The sequence below is a fragment of the Zonotrichia leucophrys genome, chromosome 26 (assembly GCF_028769735.1).
Source record: "Zonotrichia leucophrys gambelii isolate GWCS_2022_RI chromosome 26, RI_Zleu_2.0, whole genome shotgun sequence".
Taxonomy (NCBI): Eukaryota; Metazoa; Chordata; class Aves; order Passeriformes; family Passerellidae; genus Zonotrichia; species Zonotrichia leucophrys.
Genome location: NC_088195.1, coordinates 2379386 through 2399202, shown reverse-complemented (window position 1 = coordinate 2399202; position 19817 = coordinate 2379386). Strand labels below are relative to the sequence as shown.

Genomic DNA, 19817 nt, shown 5'->3' with positions numbered 1-19817 from the left:
CCTGAGTTTTGTGGGGACAATATTTTATTTTAGTTTATTTTATATATTTTTCTGTTATATATTTTTAATTCTAGGTTTATTATTATTTATATTTTTTATATTTTATATATTTCAATTTTTATTTTATATTTTTATATCTTTTATATAATTTTTATATTTTTACATATAAAATATTTAATTTCATATATAAAATAGATAAAATTTATATTTTCTATTATATATTTATTTTATGTATTTTATATTAAAAATTTTACTTTATGTATTTTATATATAAAATAAAACATAATTATATTAAAAATACTTAATATACATTTTATATATAGAATATTAAAAACGATATAAATTTTTAATATAAATTTAATATACAAAATTTTAAAATTCTATATAAAATATAAATTTTATATGCTTTCCAGCTTATCTGGGCAGCTCCCCCCACGGTTATCTCCCGCCCCAGGGCGAATTTTGGAAGCCAGCAGGGTGCAAACATGTGCAGGGCTGATTATTTCCGCAGCCTTGAAAAAAATGTGCTAAAAAAAGAAGAAAAAAGGAAAAAAAAAAAGGAAAAAAAGGGAAAAAATGGGAAAAAAAAAAGAAAAAAAAGTTATAGGATAAGAAATTCAAGTGTCAGAGGTTGCCAGGCGCCTCGGAGCAGGAAGATGAAGGGGACGCGGCGGAAACGCGCGGGGGGTGCCGCAGTGTCCGTCTGTCTGTCCGTCTGTCTGTCCCCCTGTCTGTCCCCGTGTCCCCCCCCCAAGATGGCAGCAGCGCCCCACGTGCGCCCGTCCCGCCAGAGCACCCCGGCTCCGCCCCCTCCGCGGCGCTCAGCGCTCTGATTGGTCAGTACCGTTATAACCACTCCCTCCAACTCTGCGGGCGCGGCGCTGCCTGTCTCTGATTGGCTGCAGCGCGGCGGTGCCGCTCGGCGATTGGCTGCGGCGCTGTTCGGGCACGCCCCCTCCCGGCGCGCGGCGGCGCCTGGAGCCGGGGCCGGGGCGGGAGCGGCGCCAGTTCCCGGCGTCCCGCGGCGGAGCCGGCGGTGCCCGCGGCGCCTCCTCCGAGCGTCCCCTTGGCGTCCCCACAGCGTCCCCTCAGTGTCCCCATAACCCCTGCCCGCCCCCTTATGGAGCTGCTGTGCGTGGAACCCGCGGCCCGCGCCCCCCGCGCCGGGCTGGACCCGCATCTGCTGGAGGACCGGCGGGTGCTGCAGAGCCTGCTGAGCCTGGAGGAGCGCTACAGCCCCCGCGTGTCCTACTTCCAGTGCGTGCAGAGGGACATCCAGCCCTACATGCGCAAGATGTTGGCCTTCTGGATGCTGGAGGTACCGGAATGCTGCGGGGTTTGACCCCAAAAACCCTGGGGACAAGGCAGAGCTGATGGGTGTCCGGGCACAGCGGTGATGCCGGTGGGGATGGAGGGTGAAATTCGCTCTCCTGTGTTAAAATTGGGATTTTTTTTTTTCCTCAAAAGCTCCGGGCAGGGCTCAGCTCAGCCCCCAGGGGGAAATAATAACAACGCTGCTGTTAAGTTCCTGAAATTAAAAATTAATCTGCGGGTGGAGTTTGGGGCAGGGTCCCCATAAATGACAATTCTGCAGGGCTCCGTCCTGCCTGTCCCAACCGATGCTGCGGGCAGCGCTTCCAAAAAATCCAGAATATTTCCATTTTAAAGGGAATTTTTTTTTCCCCCCTTTTGCTATCATTATTCCCGCAATCCCCTTTTGTAGATAAACCCCCCCTTTGGGAGCGGCTCTAAAAGCAGCGAGGTGGCACTGGGGGATGTCACGACCCGCGTGTCATTGTCCCCATCGCTGCTGGCACCAGGGTGGCGTTGGCTGCAGGAGGAGCAGAAACCGCAATAGATTTGGTGGTGGCGGTGTCGAAAGAAGGAAGTTCGCTGTGACAAGTGGCTGGGGACAGATAAGAGACACGGGGCTGAAATTTGGGAGCTGCTGGTGGCTGAATTTTGGGGAATTTGGGGGTTATTTGGGTGATGCCATTGATTGTCATCGCGTCCCTGGAGAGCTCCGGGTGGAATTGGCAATCCTGGATCCTTCTCTCCACCCTTCAGCCAAAAAATGCACCAAAAAAAAGGAAATTTGGAGCTCCAGAGCTGCCCAGGGGATCCCCAGCAGGGCACAGCAGAATTGGGGCTAAATGGGGCAAATTCAGATTTATCCATGTGCTACAGGTGGAATTTCCAGCCCTGGATCCTTCTCTCCACCCTTCAGCCAAAAAAATGCACCAAAAAAAAAGGAAATTTGGAGCTCCAGAGCTGCCCAAGGGATCCCCAGCAGGGCACAGCAGAACTGGGGCTAAATGGGGCAAATTCAGATTTATCCATGTGCTACAGGTGGAATTTCCAGCCCTGGATCCTTCTCTCCACCCTTCAGCCAAAAAAATGCACCAAAAAAAAGGAAATTTGGAGCTCCCCAGGGGATCCCCAGCAGGGCACAGCAGAATTGGGGCTAAATGGGGCAAATTCAGATTTATCCATGTGCTACAGGTGGAATTTCCAGCCCTGGATCCTTCTCTCCACCCTCCAGCCAAAAAACGCACCAAAAAAAAGGAAATTTGGAGCTCCAGAGCTGCCCAGGGCAGGGGTGGCAGCTGGCAGGAGCCGTTCCCAGCAGGACACAGCAAAAATGCGGCAAATTCAGATTTATCCTCATGTTCCAGGTGGAATTGCCAGCCCTGGATCCTTCTCTCCACCCCTCAGCAACCTGAGGGAGGGAAACTGAGGCACTGGGAGATCCCAGGGTTTCCATGAATTTCAACTCTTTTTGGGGCACATCCTACCCAGGGATCTGAAGGATCCACCCTGGTTGAGGGAGTTAAATCTGAATTGTCCATGGATTTCAAAGAGAAGATATCCAGGGATCTGTGAAGGGTTCACCCTGGTTGAGGGAGTTAAATCTGAATTGTCCATGGAGAGTCCTCTTCCCTGGATTTCCATGGATTTCAAAGAGAGAATATCCAGGGATCTTTGAAGGATTCACCCTGACTGTGGGATTTAAACCCAGGTTACTGGATTTCCATGGATTTTAAACCTTTTTGGAGCACATCCTGCTCCAGTAAAAAGCGCCCTCCACCAGGGCACATTAAAAATGGGGCAAATTCAGATTTATCCATGTGCTACAGGTGGAATTTCCAGCCCTGGATCCTTCTCTCCACCCCTCAGCAACCTGAGGGAGGGAAACTGAGGCACTGGGAGATCCCAGGGTTTCCATGAATTTCAACTCTTTTTGGGGCACATCCTACTCCTGTGTAGAGGGAATATCCAGGGATCTGAAGAGTTCACCTTGGTTGAGGGAGTTAAATCTGAATTGTCCATGGATTTCAAAGAGAAAATATCCAGGGATCTGAAGGATCCACCCTGGTTGAGGGAGTTAAATCTGAATTGTCCATGGAGAGTCTTCCTCCCTGGATTTCCATGGGTTTCAAAGAGAAAATATCCAGGGATCTGTGAAGGATCCACCCTGGTTGTGGGAGTTAAATCTGAATTGTCCATGGATTTCAAAGAGAAAATATCCAGGGATCTGTGAAGGGTTCACCCTGGTTGAGGGAGTTAAATCTGAATTGTCCATGGAGAGTCTTCCTCCCTGGATTTCCATGGGTTTCAAAGAGAAAATATCCAGGGATCTGTGAAGGGTCCACCCTGGTTCTGTGAAGGGTCCACAGCAAAAATGGGGCAAATTCAGATTTATCCACGTGTTCCAGGTGGAATTGCCAGCCCTGGATCTTCCTCTCCACCCTCCAGAGCTGCCCAGGGCAGGGGTGGCAGCTGGCAGGGGCATCCCCAGGAATACACAGCAGAAATGGGGCAAATTCAGATTTATCCACGTGTTCCAGCAGCCCTGGATCCTTCTCTCCACCCTCCAGAGCTGCCCAGGGCAGGGGTGGCAGCTGGCAGGGGCATCCCCAGGAATACACAGCAGAAATGGGGCAAATTCAGATTTATCCACGTGTTCCAGGTGGAATTGCCAGCCCTGGATCCTTCTCTCCACCCTCCAGAGCTGCCCAGGGCAGGGGTGGCAGCTGGCAGGGGCATCCCCAGCAGAAATGAGGCCAAATGGGGCAAATTGAGGTTTCTCCACGAGCTCTTTGGAGCTGCAGCTGCTCCCCTGCAGGAAGGTGAAGCCTCAGGGGTGACACCACGGGGGCAGCTCCCTGTGACAAGCGTGAAACAGCAGCTCCAGGGCCGAGCTCAGCTCCCTGCCCTCACCAAAACTTCCTTTTCTCTCCGAGGCAGGTGTGCGAGGAGCAGAAGTGTGAGGAGGAGGTGTTCCCGCTGGCCATGAACTACGTGGATCGCTTCCTGGCCTCGGTGGCCGTGCACAAGAACCACCTGCAGCTGCTGGGGGCTGTGTGCATGCTGCTGGCCTCCAAGCTGAGGGAAACCATGCCCCTGACCGTGGAGAAGCTCTGCATCTACACCGACAACTCCGTCACGCCCCAGGAGCTGCTGGTAAAGCCCTGAGTGCCAGTTCCTGCCTGGCATCTTCTTGGCATCTCCTGATCCCATCCCTCTGCGTTTTCTCCCTCCTTGGTGAAGGATTTTCTACTCTTCCTGTGTTGGGCAGCAGAATTGTCCCCTCAACTATCCCCATCCTGGTTGTGGAGGACATTTCCTGTGCCAGCTCTGGGCTGTCACTCCAGTGACATCTCCAAGAGTCACAATTCTGGTCCCTTCCCAGTGCCCATTTCCTGCCTGGCATCTCCTGATCCCATCCCTCTGCATTTCCTCCTCTTTGGTGAAGAATTTTCTACTCTTCCTGTGTTGGGCAGCAGAATTGTCCCCTCAACTGTCCCCATCGTGGTTGTGGATGAAGTTTCCTGTGCCACCACTGAGTTGTCACTTTGGGCTGTCACTCTGGGCTGTCACTCCAGTGACATCTCCAAGAGTCACAGCTCTGGTGCCCTCCCAGTGCCCAGATCCTCCTGGCATCTCCTGATCCCATCCCTCTGCATTTTCTCCCTCTTTGGTGAAGGATTTTCCATCCTCTCCATGCTGGGAAGAAGAATTGTCCCCTCAAATTGTCCCCATCCTGGTTGTGGATGAAGTTTCCTGTCCCAGCTCTCGGCTGTCACTCTGAGTTGTCACTGCAGTGACATCTCCAAAAGTCACAGCTCTGGTGCCTTCCCAGTGCCCAGATCCTCCTGGCATCTCCTGATCCCATCCCTCTGCATTGCCTTCCTTCTTGGTGAAGGGTTTTCCATCCTCTCCATGCTGGGAAGAAGAATTGTCCCCTCAATTGTCCCCATCCTGGTTGTGGAGGAAATTTTCTGTGCCACCACTGAGTTGTCACTCTGGGCTGTCACTGCAGTGACATCTCCAAGAGTCACAATTCTGGTCCCTTCCCAGTGCCCATTTCCTCCTGGCATCTCCTGATCCCATCCTTCTGCATTTTCTCCCTCCTTGGTGAAGGATTTTCTACTCTTCCTGTGTTGGGCAGCAGAATTGTCCCCTCAATTGTCCCCATCCTGCTTGTGGAGGAAATTTCCTGTGCCACCACTGAGTTGTCACTCCAGTGACATCTCCAAGAGTCACAGCTCTGGGAACATCCCAGTGCCCCCTCCCAGTGCCCAGCTCCTCCCTGGCATCTCCTGATCCCATCCCTCTGCATTCCCTTCCTCTTTGGTGAAGGATTTTCCATCCTCTCCATGCTGGGCAGCAGAATTGTCCCCTCAATTGTCCCCATCCTGGTTGTGGATGAAGTTTCCTGTCCCATCTCTGGGCTGTCACTGCAGTGACATCTCCAAGAGTCACAATTCTGGTGCCTTCCCAGTGCCCAGATCCTCCTGGCATCTCCTGATCCCATCCCTCTGCATTCCCCTCCTCTTTGGTGAAGGGTTTTCCATCCTCTCCATGCTGGGCAGCAGAATTGTCCCCTCAATTGTCCCCATCCTGGTTGTGGAGGAAATTTTCTGTGCCACCACTGAGTTGTCACTCTGGGCTGTCACTGCAGTGACATCTCCAAGAGTCACAGCTCTGGGAACATCCCAGTGCCCCCTCCCAGTGCCCAGCTCCTCCCTGGCATCTCCTGATCCCATCCCTCTGCGTTTTCCCACTCCTTGGTGAAGGATTTTCCATCCTCTCCATGCTGGGAAGAAGAATTGTCCCCTCAATTGTCCCCATCCTGCTTGTGGAGGAAATTTCCTGTGCCACCACTGAGTTGTCACTCCAGTGACATCTCCAAGAGTCACAATTCTGGTGCCCTCCCAGTGCCCAGATCCTCCTGGCATCTCCTGATCCCATCCCTCTGCATTCCCACCCTCTTTGGTGAAGGATTTTCCATCCTCTCCATGCTGGGCAGCAGAATTGTCCCCTCAATTGTCCCCTCCTGGCTGTGGATGAAGTTTCCTGTCCCAGCTCTGGGCTGTCACTGCAGTGACATCTCCAAGAGTCACAGCTCTGGTGCCTTCCCAGTGCCCAGTTCTTGCCTGGCATCTCCTGATCCCATCCCTCTGCATTCCCACCCTCTTTGGTGAAGGATTTTCCATCCTCCCCATGCTGGGAAGAAGAATTGTCCCCTCAATTGTCCCCATCCTGGTTGTGGATGAAGTTTCCTGTGCCACCACTGAGTTGTCACTTTGAGCTGTCTGGGCTGTCACTGCAGTGACATCTCCAAAAGTCACAGCTCTGGTGCCCTCCCAGTGCCCATCTCCTGATCCCATCCCTCTGCATTGCCTTCCTTCTTGGTGAAGGGTTTTCCATCCTCTCCATGCTGGGAAGAAGAATTGTCCCCATCGTGGTTGTGGAGGAAATTTTCTGTGCCACCATTGAGTTGTCACTCTGGGCTGTCACTGCAGTGACATCTCCAAGAGTCACAATTCTGGTGCCTTCCCAGTGCCCAGATCCTCCTGGCATCTCCTGATTCATCCCTCTGCATTCCCCTCTTTGGTGAAGGGTTTTCCATCCTCTCCATGCTGGGAAGAAGAATTGTCCCCTCAATTGTCCCCATCCTGGTTGTGGATGAAGTTTCCTGTCCCAGCTCTGGGCTGTCACTCTGGGCTGTCACTGCAGTGACATCTCCAAGAGTCACAATTCTGGTCCCTTCCCAGTGCCCATTTCCTGCCTGGCATCTCCTGATCCCATCCCTCTGCGTTTTCTCCCTCCTTGGTGAAGGGTTTTCCATCCTCTCCATGCTGGGAAGAAGAATTGTCCCCTCAATTGTCCCCATCCTGGTTGTGGATGAAGTTTCCTGTCCCAGCTCTGGGCTGTCACTCTGAGTTGTCCCTGCAGTGACATCTCCAAGAGTCACAATTCTGGTGCCTTCCCAGTGCCCAGATCCTCCTGGCATCTCCTGATCCCATCCCTCTGCATTCCCCTCCTCTTTGGTGAAGGATTTTCTACTCTTCCTGTGTTGGGCAGCAGAATTGTCCCCTCAATTGTCCCCATCCTGGTTGTGGAGGAAATTTTCTGTGCCACCACTGAGTTGTCACTTTGGGCTGTCACTCTGGGCTGTCACTGCAGTGACATCTCCAAGCTCAGGGTCAGGGAATGTGAATTTCCCACATCCCCCCAATTTCTGCAGCTCTGCCTCCCCCCCAGCTGCAGAAATTGGGGGAATGTGGGAATTGAGGGAATGTGGGAGATTTCACTTCCACAGCAGCAGGAAAATTGGGATTTTAGGTGCAGAGTGAAGCAGCAGAAATGGCTGTGAGGGCTTTGTGGGCTCAGTGGGTGCTGGGGATGGGTGGAATTCCTGCTCTGCCCCTGCATTTCTCATCCTGCACCCACAAAGTTCCATTCTGAGCTCTGAAAGGCCAAAAGTTTTCTGATAAAACCTCTGAGATCCAACCCAGCGAGCTCAGCCTCAGCCACGAGGGAGGAAATGGGAGAAAAACCCTTTTTTTGGGGCCTGAGGAGGGAGCAGTGACCTCTCCTCAGTGACAGAGCATCCCTGGGGACCCCGGGGGCTTTTTGGGGTTACTCATCACCCCCCTGGTGGTTTTGGGGTGGGATCTGAGCCCCAGAACCCCCAAAACTCTCAGGTGGTGACTCAGGGGCACTGCAGAGCTCTGAGCTCAACCTGGTTTTTCCCAATTCTGGGGAAAATCCCCTCCCCTCCACAACAGTCATTAGTGGGTGCTGATTGCCTTAATTAACACTCCTAATTAGCTGATGAGGGATGGGGATCCCACAGCAATGGGGTGCCCCATCCCTGAGGGACACCACGGCCACTCCTGGTGGCCCCACAGGTTTAAATCTGATTTTTTGGGGAGGATTTGCTGTTCCCAGCTCAGCCTGGAGCATCCCTGCAGGTTCCCCCTCATTCCCAGGCTCCATTCCTGCTGGGAATTCCTCTTCCATCCAGCAAGGAGATATAAAATAAATGAATTTATTTTCCTCCCTTCCAGGATCCCTGGGTTGCGCTTGGATGTTTCATGAATGAAAATAATTTTATTTTGGGGGTCAAAAGTGATTTTTTTGGCTTTTCCAAGCAAACTGGATCCTTTTCTTCCCTGGATTTCCATGGATTTTAACCCTTTTTGGAGCTCATTCTGCTCCAATAAAGAGAGAATACCCAGGGATCTGAAGGATTCACCCTGGCTGAGGGCCCTGAGGGAGTTAAATCAAATTTACTGGATTTCCATGGATTTTAACCCTTTCTGGGGCAAATCCTGCTCCAATAAAGAGGGAATGGAGGGAATACCCAGGGATCTGAGGGATTCACCCTCACTGAGGGCCCTGAGGGAGTTAAATCAAATTTACTGGATTTCCATGGATTTCAACCCTTTTTGGTGCACATCCTGATCCAGTAAAGAGAAAATACCCAGGGATCTGAGGGATTCACCCTCACTGAGGGCCCTGAGGGAGTTAAATCTGAATTTCCTCACCCCAGAGCTGCTCCTTCCCCCTCTGTGCTCACCCCCTGCTCCAGTAAAGAGGGAATGGAGGGAATACCCAGGGATCTGAGGGATTCACCCTCACTGAGGGCCCTGAGGGAGTTAAATCAAATTTACTGGATTTCCATGGATTTTAACCTCTTTTGGGGCAAATTCTGCTCCAATAAAGAGGGAATACCCAGGGATCTGAAGGATTCACCCTCACTGAGGGACCTGAGGGAGTTAAATCCAATTTACTGGATTTCCATGGATTTCAACCCTTTTTGGGGCAAATCCTGCTCCAATAAAGAGAGAATACCCAGGGATCTGAAGGATTCACCCTGGCTGAGGGCCCTGAGGGAGTTAAATCTGAATTTCCTCACCCCAGAGCTGCTCCTTTCCCCTCTGTGCTCACTCCCTGCTCCAGTAAAGAGGGAATGGAGGGAATACCCAGGGATCTGAGGGATTCACCCTCACTGAGGGCCCTGAGGGAGTTAAATCTGAATTTCCTCACCCCAGAGCTGCTCCTTCCCCCTCTGTGCTCAGCCCCTGCTCTTTCCCAACCCCCTGAAGGAGGGAGGGCAGAGCAGGGCCAGGGGAGCTTCTTCAGCAGCCTGGGGACAATGGCACATCCTGGTGGCCCGGGGCCATCCCTGCAGGAAGCTGGCTCGAATTCCCGGCCTCTGCTTCCTCCTCCTCCTCCTCCTCCTCGGGCAGGGGCTTGGCAGCAGCTCAGCCCTTCAGAAGGACACAGAAGCGCTCTGGAGTTATTCTGGGGGAGAAGGAAATGATGCAAGGAGGGATTTGTCCATTTGGAGGAAGTTGGGTTTCCGTCCAGGCCCTTCTCTAACCCACCTTGGGGTTGGTGTTTTGTTTAAATTTAATTCTTTGTTTTTTTAATTTAATATTTTATTTTATTTTATTTTATTTTATTTTATTTTATTTTATTTTATTTTATGTTATTATTCTTATGTTATTTTTTTATTTTATGTTATTTTATATTATTTTATTATTTCTGTTATTTTATGTTACTATTTTTGTGTAATTTTATTTTGTTTTTTATTTTTACATTATTTTATTTTACATTATTTAATGTTATTATTTTTATTTTATTTTATTTTATGTTATGTTATTTTATGTTATTATTTTATTTCTGTTATTTTATTTTATGTGATTATTATGTTATTTTATTTTTTAATTTATTTTATTTTAATTTTTACATTATTTTATGTTATTATTTTTATTTTACATTATTTTATGTTATGTTATTTTTTATGTTATTTCATTATTTTATTTTATTTTATTTTATTTTATTTTATTTTATTTTATTTTATTTTATTTTATTTTATTTTATTTTATTTTATTTTATTTTATTTTATTTTATTTTATTTTATTTTATTTTATTTTATTTTATTTATTTTATTTTATTTTATTTTATTTTATTTTATTTTATTTTATTTTATTTTATTTTATTTTATTTTATTTTATTTTATTTTTATAAAGACTTTTCTGGCCTGGCTGAGGGGGGGTTCAGCTGCTCAGAGCTTGGGGAAAGCAACTTTGGGGCAGGAATGGCTCCTGTGGGGACAATGGGGTGACAAATTTGGCCCAGTGTGGGTTTTGGGGCACCTTGAGCAATTCTGCCCCTTTGAGCAACCCAGGGCGGGTTTGTTGTGCAAGGGGAAGGGAGGCAACAACCAGAAAAAAAAGGGGAAAATGAAGATCTGAGCTTGGGAAAGAATTGTCACTGTTGTCACTTCCTCAAAGTGTCTGTGCTGAGCTCCGGGGCAGCGCTGGGGGGATCCTGAGTGTGGGGAGCAGAAATGAACCTGGGCCTGACCTGAGCCCAGGGCAGCTCTGGAGCCTCAGCGGGGACATGGCCAGGGCTGGAATTGTGCCTTGGGGACAGCGTGGGGACAGCACAAGGGACAGCCCTTCCCCATCCTGGAGCTTCCAGGGCTGGAATTGTGGCCTGGGGACAGCGTGGGGACAGCCCAAGGGACAGCCCTTCCCGATCCCAGAGCCTCCAGGGCTGGAATTGTGTCCTGGGGACAGTGTGGGGACAATCCCTCTGCCCTTCCCCATCCTGGAGCCTCCTGGGCTGGAATTGTGGCCTGGGGACAGCAATGGGGACAATCTCTCTGCCCTTCCCGATCCTGGAGCCTCCTGGGCTGGAATTGTGCCATGGGGACAACCTGGGGACAGTGGGGACAACCCCTCTGCCCTTTCCTGTCCTGCCTTGGCCCTGGAACCTCCTGAGCTGGTGTGGTGGCACAGGGACAACATGGGGACAACCCATCTGCTCTCCCCTGTTCTGCACTGGCCCTGGAGCCTCCTGGTCTGCAATTGTGCCTTGGGGACAGAGTGGGGACAGCACAAGGGACAGCCCTTCCCGATCCCAGAGCCTCCAGGGCTGGAATTGTGGCCTGGGGACAGCAATGGGGACAATCCCTCTGCCCTTCTCCATCCTGGAGCCTCCTGGCTGGAATTGTGCCATGGGGACAGTGTGGGGACAACCCCTCTGCCTTTCCCCATCCTGTCTTGGCCCTGGAACCTCCTGAGCTGGTGTGGTGGCACAGGGACAACATGGGGACAACCCATCTGCTCTCCCCTGTTCTGCACTGGCCCTGGAGCCTCCTGGTCTGGAATTGTGGCCTGGGGACAGCATGGGGACAGCCCAAGGGACAGCCCTTCCCCATCCTGGAGCCTCCAGGGCTGGAATTGTGGCCTGGGGACAGCGTGGGGACAATCCCTCTGCCCTTCCCCATCCTGGAGCCTCCTGGGCTGGAATTGTGCCATGGGGACAGCCTGGGGACAGTGGGGACAACCCATCTGTTCTCCCCTGTCCTGCCTTGGTCCTGGGGCCTTCTGGGCTGGCATGGTGGCACAGGGACAGTGTGGGGACAGCCCCAGTGCCCTTCCCCGTCCTGCCCTGTCCCTGGAGCCCCCTGAGCCCCCCATAACGTGCTGCCCCCTCTCTCTGTGCCCTCAGCACTGGGAGCTGCTGGTGCTGGAGAAGCTCAAGTGGGACCTGGTGTCGGTGATCGCCAACGATTTCCTGCCGCACATCCTGCACCGGCTGCCGCTGCCCGCCGACAAGGTGGAGCTGGTGAAGAAGCACGCGCAGACCTTCATCGCCCTCTGCGCCACAGGTGGGGGCTCCTGGCACGCCTGGCACGCCTGGCACGCCTGGCATGGGCTCCCCTCCTTTTTTGGGGGCTTCTTTGCAGTCAGGGTTCAGGGTGGGATGGTGCTGTGGGATGCCAGGAGAGCAGGGGTGTGTGCCAGGCTCTGTGTGCCTGTGGGAGGGCAGGTGGGGTCCAAGGATGGAGGAGGAATTGGGAATCTGGCTCCAACTTCTTAGAAGGCTAAAATATAATATAATATAATATAATATAATATAATATAACATAATATAATATAATATACATAACATAATACAATACAATACAATATAATATAATATCATATCTATTATGTCCCACATTATATTATATAATATTATATCAATAATGTATTGTATTCCTGTATAATATTGTAATATTATATTATTCCATATTATAATATAACATAATGCATAATAGAATCGATAATATTATATTTTCTATGTGTTATATTACGTTACATTACATTATATTACATTATATATCATATTAAATTAATAACATCATATTATAATATTATATTATTTTATTCCATAATATAATATAATATAATATAATATAATATAATATAATATAATATAATATAATATAATATAATATAATATAATATAATATAACCCTGACCCCAAACCCTGCCTGACCCTCCCTGACATCTGCTCTGCCCTCTGTGGCGTTTGCAGACTGCACGTTTGTGATGTACCCGCCGTCCATGATCGCCACCGGCAGCATCGGCGCCGCCGCGCACGGCCTGGGGCTGCCGGGCAGCGGGGAGGCCCTGACCGAGCTGCTGGCCAGGACCACGGGCACCGAGCTGGTCAGTGACGGGCACCGGGCTGGGAGTGGGCACTGGGGCTGGCACCGAGCTGGGAGTGGGTACTGGGGCTGGGGAGTGCCACTGGGGCTGGCACTGAGCTGGGAGTGGGCACTGGGGCTGGCACCGAGCTGCTGGCCAGGACCACGGGCACCGAGCTGGTCAGTGACGGGCACGGGGCTGGGGAGTGGGCACTGGGGCTGGCACCAAGCTGGGAGTGGGCACTGGGGCTGGCACGGCTGTGGGAGCCTTCCTGCCCCTCCATCAGGGTGGGACATGGGGAGGGTGTGGGCTCTGTGCCTCTGGAGATGTTCCAGATCCACCTGATGTGTCACCTGTGTCACCTGTGTCACCTGTGTCACCTGCTCCAGGTGAACATGGTGATGGTCAGCCTGGGATGGTCTGGCTGTGGTGATGGTCAGCCCAGGATGGAGTGGTCATGGTGGTGGTCAGCCTATGATGGTCTGAATGTGCTGATGGTCACTGGGATGGACTGGCCATGATGGTCACTGGGATGGTCTGGCCATGATGGTCACTGGGATGGTCTGGCCATGATGGTCACTGGGATGGTCTGGCTGTGCTGATGGTCTGGCCGTGCTGATGGTCACTGGGATGGTCTGGCCCTGGTGATGGTCACTGGGATGGTCTGGCCGTGCTGATGGTCACTGGGATGGCCTGGCCATGCTGATGGTCACTGGGATGGTCTGGCCCTGGTGATGGTCACTGGGATGGTCTGGCCGTGCTGATGGTCACTGGGATGGCCTGGCCATGCTGATGGTCAGCCAGAGATGGTGATGGTCACTGGGACGGTCTGGCCATGATGGTCACTGGGATGGCCTGGCTGTGCTGATGGTCACTGGGATGGACTGGCTCTGGTGATGGTCACTGGGATGGTCTGGATGTGCCGATGGTCACTGGGATGGTCTGGCCCTGGTGATGGTCACTGGGATGGTCTGGCCATGCTGATGGTCACTGGGATGGTCTGGCCGTGCTGATGGTCAGCCAGAGATGGTGATGGTCACTGGGATGGTCTGGCCATGATGGTCACTGGGATGGTCTGGCCATGCTGATGGTCACTGGGATGGCCTGGCCATGATGGTCACTGGGATGGTCTGGCCGTGCTGATGGTCTGGCCGTGCTGATGGTCACTGGGATGGTCTGGCCATGATGGTCACTGGGATGGCCTGGCCATGCTGATGGTCACTGGGATGGCCTGGCCATGATGGTCACTGGGATGGACTGGCTGTGCTGATGGTCACTGGGATGGTCTGGCCGTGCTGATGGTCACTGGGATGGTCTGGCCGTGATGGTCACTGGGATGGACTGGCCATGATGGTCACTGGGATGGTCTGGCCATGATGGTCACTGGGATGGTCTGGCCATGATGGTCACTGGGATGGACTGGCCGTGCTGATGGTCAGCCAGGGCTGCAGGGATGGACTCGAGGGCCCTTCCAGCCCCATCTGCTCTGGGTTCTGTGGAATTTTCTGTTTGCCCCGGTTTGAGCAGAGCCCGGGGCTGATCAGGCACAGCCAGGGCGGGCTCGGAGCCCTCGGAGCGGCGCACAAAGGGCAGGATCCGTTCCCTGCCCGGGCAGGTGTTGGCAGGATCGGGTTCTCGGCCTGGGACGGGGACAGGGACACTCAGGCTCAGCATCTGCTCCCCTCAGTGTCCGGTGTCACCTGGGGGGGACAGGGGGGGTGGCACATGAAACCTGGCAGCTTTGGGGGGGCTCTGCAGCCCCTCCGTGCCCTGGGAGGGGGCGCAGGGACCCTGTGGGGCTCCAATCTGAGCTTCTGCTCTCCCCTTTGATCTCCTCCCCTGCCCAGGTGGGTTACAGTTCCCTGCCAGGACCCGGGGTGGCTTTGTCCGGGGGGAGGCTCCTGCTCTGTTTGTGCAGATGGAATTTTTTTTGTTCTCTGGGGCCTTTTTGAAGAGAGAGAATCAGTGCAGCCACCTGCTCCCAACCTGCTCTGGGGGCCGGGGCCGTGCAGGGAACAGGTGGGAGGCAGGGAGGGCTCTGTGCAGGGAGAGGAGCTGAAATGGAGCCCGGCACCCTCCTGTCCCCTCCTGTCCCCTCCTGTCCCCTCCTGGCCCCTCCTGTCCCCTCCTGTCCCCTCCTGTCCCCTCCTGTCCCCTCCTGGCCCCTCCTGTCCCCTCCTGTCCCCTCCTGTCTCCTCCTGTCCCCTCCTGTCCCCTCCTGGCCCCTCCCGTCCCCTGCTGTCCCCTCCTGCCCCTCCTGTCCCTTCGTGTCCCCTCGTGTCCCCTCCCTGTCTCCTCCTGTCCCCTCCTGTCCCCTCCTGTCCCCTCCTGGCACCCTCCTGGCACCATCCTGACACCCTCCTGTCCCCTCCTGTCTCCTCCTGTCCCCTCCTGTCCCCTCCTGGCCCCTCGTGGCCCCTCCAGGCCCCTCCTGGCCCCTCGTGGCCCCTCCTGTCCCCTCCTGTCCCCTCCTGACACCCTCCTGTCCCCTCCTGGCCCCTCGTGGCCCCTCCTGTCCCTCCTGTCCCCGCTGTCCCCTCCTGTCCCCTCCTGGCCCCTCCTGTCCCCTCCTGTCCCCTCCTGGCCCCTCCTGGCCCCTCCTGTCCCCTCCTGGCCCCTCCTGTCCCCTCCTGGCCCCTCCTGGCCCCTCCTGTCCCCTCCTGTCCCCTCCTGTCCCCTCCTGTCCCCTCCTGTCCCCTCCTGGCCCCTCCTGTCCCCTCCTTGTCCCCTCCTGTCCCCTCCTGTCCCCCCCTGTCCCCTCCTGGCCCCTCCTGGCCCCTCCTGTCCCTCCTGTCCCCTCCTGGCCCCTCCTGTCCCCTCCCGGCCCCCCCGGCCCCTCGTGGCCCCTCCTGTCCCCTCCTGTCCCCTCCTGTCCCCCCCTGTCCCCTCCTGTCCCCTCCTGTCCCCTCCTGTCCCTCCTGTCCCCTCGTGTCCCCTCGTGTCCCCTCCTGGCACTCTCCTGTCCCCTCCTGGCCCCTCCTGGCACCTCCTGGCCCCTCCTGTCCCCTCCTGTCCCCTCCTGTCCCCTCCTGGCCCCTCCTGGCCCTCCCCAGCACCTGCTGTGCCCCCTGCCCAGCTGTGGGTGCCTCACAAACAGCCCCAGCCAGGGCAGCTCCTCCTGGGGTTGAACACAGAGCTTGGGGTTCCTGAGAGAGCTCCTGGGCTCAGCTCCCTCACCTGTGCTGCTGCTGCTGCTTCCTGAGCGTGCCCAGGTGCCCCTGGTGATGCCCAGCTCAGGCCCAGGAGATGCACAGACCATGCCCAGGCCCCTGTGATGCCCAGCTCAGGCCCAGGAGATGCACAGACCATGCCCAGTGTCCCCTGGTGATGCCCAGCTCATGCCCAGGAGATGCACAGACCATGCCCAGTGTCTGCGGGGATGCCCACCTATGCCCAGTGCCCCAGGAATGCCCAGCCCTTGCCCGGGTGCCCATGGAGATCCCAGCCCCTGCCCAGTGTCTGTAGGTTGCCCAGCCCTGCCCGTGCCCATGAGGATGCCCAGCCCCTGCCCAGGTGCCCATGGAGATGTCCAGGGATGCCCACCCCTGCCCAGTGCCCATGAGATGCCCAGCCCATGCCCAGGTGCCATGAGGATGCCCAGCCCCTGCCCAGGTGCCCAGGGATGCAGGGCATCTGCCACTCAGGCCCAGTGAGATGCACAGACCATGCCAGGTGTCTGTGGGGATTGCCCAGCCCCTGCCCAGTGTCTGTGGGATGCCAGCCCTGCCAGTGCCCATGAGGATGCCCAGCCCATGTGGTGCCCATGAGGATGCCCAGCCCATGCCCAGGTGCCCCAGGGGATGCCCAGCTCAGGCCCAGGAGATGCACAGACCATGCCCAGGTGTCTGTGGGGATGCCCAGCCCATGCCCAGGTGCCCATGCCCAGGTGCCCATGGAGATGCCCAGCCCCTGCCCAGGTGTCTGTAGGGTTGCCCAGCTCCTGCCCAGGTGCCCCAGGGATGCCCAGGAATGCAGAGCCCTTGCCCAGGTGCCCATGGAGATGTCCAGGGATGCACAGCCCCTGCCTAGGTGTCCATGAGGATGCCCAGCCCATGCCCAGGTGCCCATGGGGATGCCCAGCCCTTGCCCAGGTGCCCATGGGGATGCCCAGGACATGCAGAGCCCTTGCCCAGGTGCCCATGGAGATGCCCAGGGCATGCAGAGCCCTTGCCCAGGTGCCCCAGGGAATGCCCAGCCCTTGCCCAGGTGCCCATGGAGATGCCCAGGTGTCTGTAGGGATGCAGAGCCCTTGCCCAGGTGCCCATGGAGATGCCCAGGGCATGCAGAGCCCTTGCCCAGGTGCCCATGGAGATGCCCAGCCCATGCCCAGGTGCCCATGAGGATGCCCAGCTCCTGCCCAGGTGCCCATGGAGATGCCCAGCCCATGCCCAGGTGCCCCTGGAGATGCCCATGCCCAGGTGCCCATGAGGATGCCCAGCCTATGCCGAGGTGTCTGTAGGGATGCAGAGCCCTTGCCCAGGTGCCCATGGAGATGCCCAGCCCGTGCCCAGGTGCCCCTGGAGATTCCCAGCCCCTGCCCAGGTGTCTGTAGGGTTGCACAGCCCCTGCCCAGGTGCCCATGAGGATGCCCAGCCCCTGCCCAGGTGCCCATGGAGATGCCCAGGTGTCTGTAGGGATGCCCAGCCCTTGCCCAGGTGCCCATGGAGATGCCCAGGGGATGCAGAGCCCCTGCCCAGGTGCCCATGGAGATGCCCAGGTGTCTGTAGGGATGCACAGCCCCTGCCCAGGTGCCCATGGAGATGCCCAGCCCCTGCCCAGGTGCCCCTGGCACTCAGGGCCGGGCAGGAGGAGGCTGCACTGACGGGAAGCGGGGCAGGGGAGCCGGGCGGGAGGAGCCGGGCGGGAGGAGCCGGGCGTTGCTATTTTCGCTCGCCACATCCTCTGTCAGTTTCTAAGAAGCGCCGCGGATTCCTGGTAAGAGATCTCAGGGTGTGACAATGTCCCCGTGAGGTGCAAACTGTCACCGGGCCGGGCCCTGCCCCTGGGGTGTCCGGCTGGGAGTTTCCTCCTGCTTTTACAGCTCAAAACCAGAGCAGGGTTTGCATTTCTGGCGAGGTTCTGGGGTGTCCCAGAGGGGACAGGAGGGTGGAAACCTTGTCAGAAGGTTCTGAACCAGGGGCACCCAGCAGAATTCCTGGCAATGCTGGGCTGGAGGGCCTGGGGAGCTGGAGGGGGATCCATGTCCCAAGGACATCAACATTTGTGGCATTTGGGAAGCTTGTCCTGCTCTTGTCACCCATCTGAAGCCACCCCCTGGCTCCAGGACTGGACACATCCCTGCAGAACAGGGGTCAGCATTGAGGAGAACAACCACAGTGTGGGGATTTACCTGGGGAGGGACAAAGATGGAGAAAATCTCCTTTTGCTGCTGCTCAGATGGAAAAAAAATCAATAATTATTTTCATTTCTTTCATGCCCTGGCCTTGCAGATGAAGTCAGTGTCTTCTCTTGAAATACCATGTCTGCTTGCAGAAAAGCAATATATTATTGCCATAGGCATAACAAGCTGTAGCACTGCAACCCAAGAGGTTGCTGGGGGGTCAGAGATGAAGCCCTGAGAGGTTTTTTGGGAGAATCCCTGGGCGAGGAGCTCCGGGGACAGGGACAGCGCTGTTGTGAGGGAGCAGCAGGAGCAGGATGTGATGTCCCATGTGCCTTTCCCCGTTCCAGGACTGCCTGAAGGCCTGCCAGGAGCAGATCGAGGCGGCCTTGGCCGAGAGCCTGAAGCAGGCATCCCAACCCCAGCAGGAATTCAGCTCCAAGGCGGCGCCGTACGCGGGCAGCCAGCCCACCAGCACCCCCACGGACGTCACCGACGTCAACCTGTGAGCAAGGAGCCCTTTGGCCAGAGCTGCAGCCCCTGCCCGGACACCCCCAGCTCGCTGCACCCCCCTGCCCAGCCAGGAGCCTGGAGGGGAAGTTGGAATTGTTTGTGTGTTGGTGTTTCCCTGGCTCTCCGGGTTCCTCACGGATGAAAATCCCAGAGCCACCCCAGTCCTGGTCACTCCTGGCTGTTGTGGGGCTCGTGGAGCAGCTGCTTGGTGGCCCCTTGGTTGCTTCGTGCCACGTCCCCAAGGCTCCAGGGGACGCCGTGCAGCTGCTTGTGCTTGGGGAGGAGCCGTGGGGGCTCGTTTGGGTTTTTGCTGTTGGATGTGGGAATTTCGGGGACGCGCCTTGGGAGGAGTTCAAGGTCCCCTCGGCTGCTTAATTTATTGTTCACTGCTGGGAAAAGGGGAGGGAGGAGAGCTGGGGTTGCTCAGGGTGCTGCTCTCCTCTCCTCCCCAGTGAAGTGCCTTCGCCCTTTCTCCCTTCCCTGGCTCCCTGGGCAGTGCAGACTCTGCTCAGAGCTGCCTTTGGTAGCTTAGGCATCAGACTAGGATTTAAGGAAAACCTTTGAATGTGCTGCTATGGTCTGGGATGCATCTCCACTCTTCCAAGGCAGGGATTTCAGGTCGTGCTCAGGAGGGAGCTGTGTCCAAATCCGCCAAAGGTGGATCTGGAGCTGCCTCCTGACAGGGTGGAAAACTTTGCTGCGCACTTGAGTTGGGAAAGCAATTACCGCGTTTTTGTGTTGTTGTTGTTGTTGATTCCTTGTTAAGTTTTTTTTTATAAAAATTGTTGTAAAACAGAAAAAAAAAAAGAAAAGAAAAAAAAAAATAATGCTGCTTTTCTATAAGAAATCCAGAGTGGAATTAGCCAGGAGAAGCCAGAGACTCCACAGGGATGGGAGGCAGAATCTGCTGCTCCCTGGGGACATCTGGACGTGTGGCTGTTGTCCTCCCGTGGGGGGATGTGTGGAAAAGGAGGTCGAGATCTTCCTTTTGGATGGCACCAAGCCCGCAAAAACCCGGCGGAAAAAGGTGGGGCTGCTGCTCCTCCCTGAGCCTGCCTGGCCCGGAAAGCCACGGAGCCACTGCCCCCTGCGAGCAGGAGGGCTGGGACAGGGCCTGCCTGTGCAAGAGGAAATGTTTCTTTCTTTTTTGGTTTTGTTTTTTTTTTGTTTTGTTTTTT

General features: G+C 54.6%; 1 protein-coding gene across 1 annotated transcript; it reads left to right on the top strand.

The window, feature by feature from the left end:
* Nucleotides 1-809: 809 nt before the first annotated feature.
* On the top strand, nt 810-19757 carry CCND3 (cyclin D3). The gene is made up of 5 exons (XM_064732882.1): nt 810-1318; nt 4249-4464; nt 11821-11980; nt 12673-12806; nt 18477-19757. The coding sequence occupies exons 1-5, from the start codon at nt 1121-1123 to the stop codon at nt 18633-18635; spliced, it is 867 nt and encodes a 288-aa protein (XP_064588952.1). The 5' UTR covers nt 810-1120; the 3' UTR covers nt 18636-19757.
* Nucleotides 19758-19817: the final 60 nt, after the last annotated feature.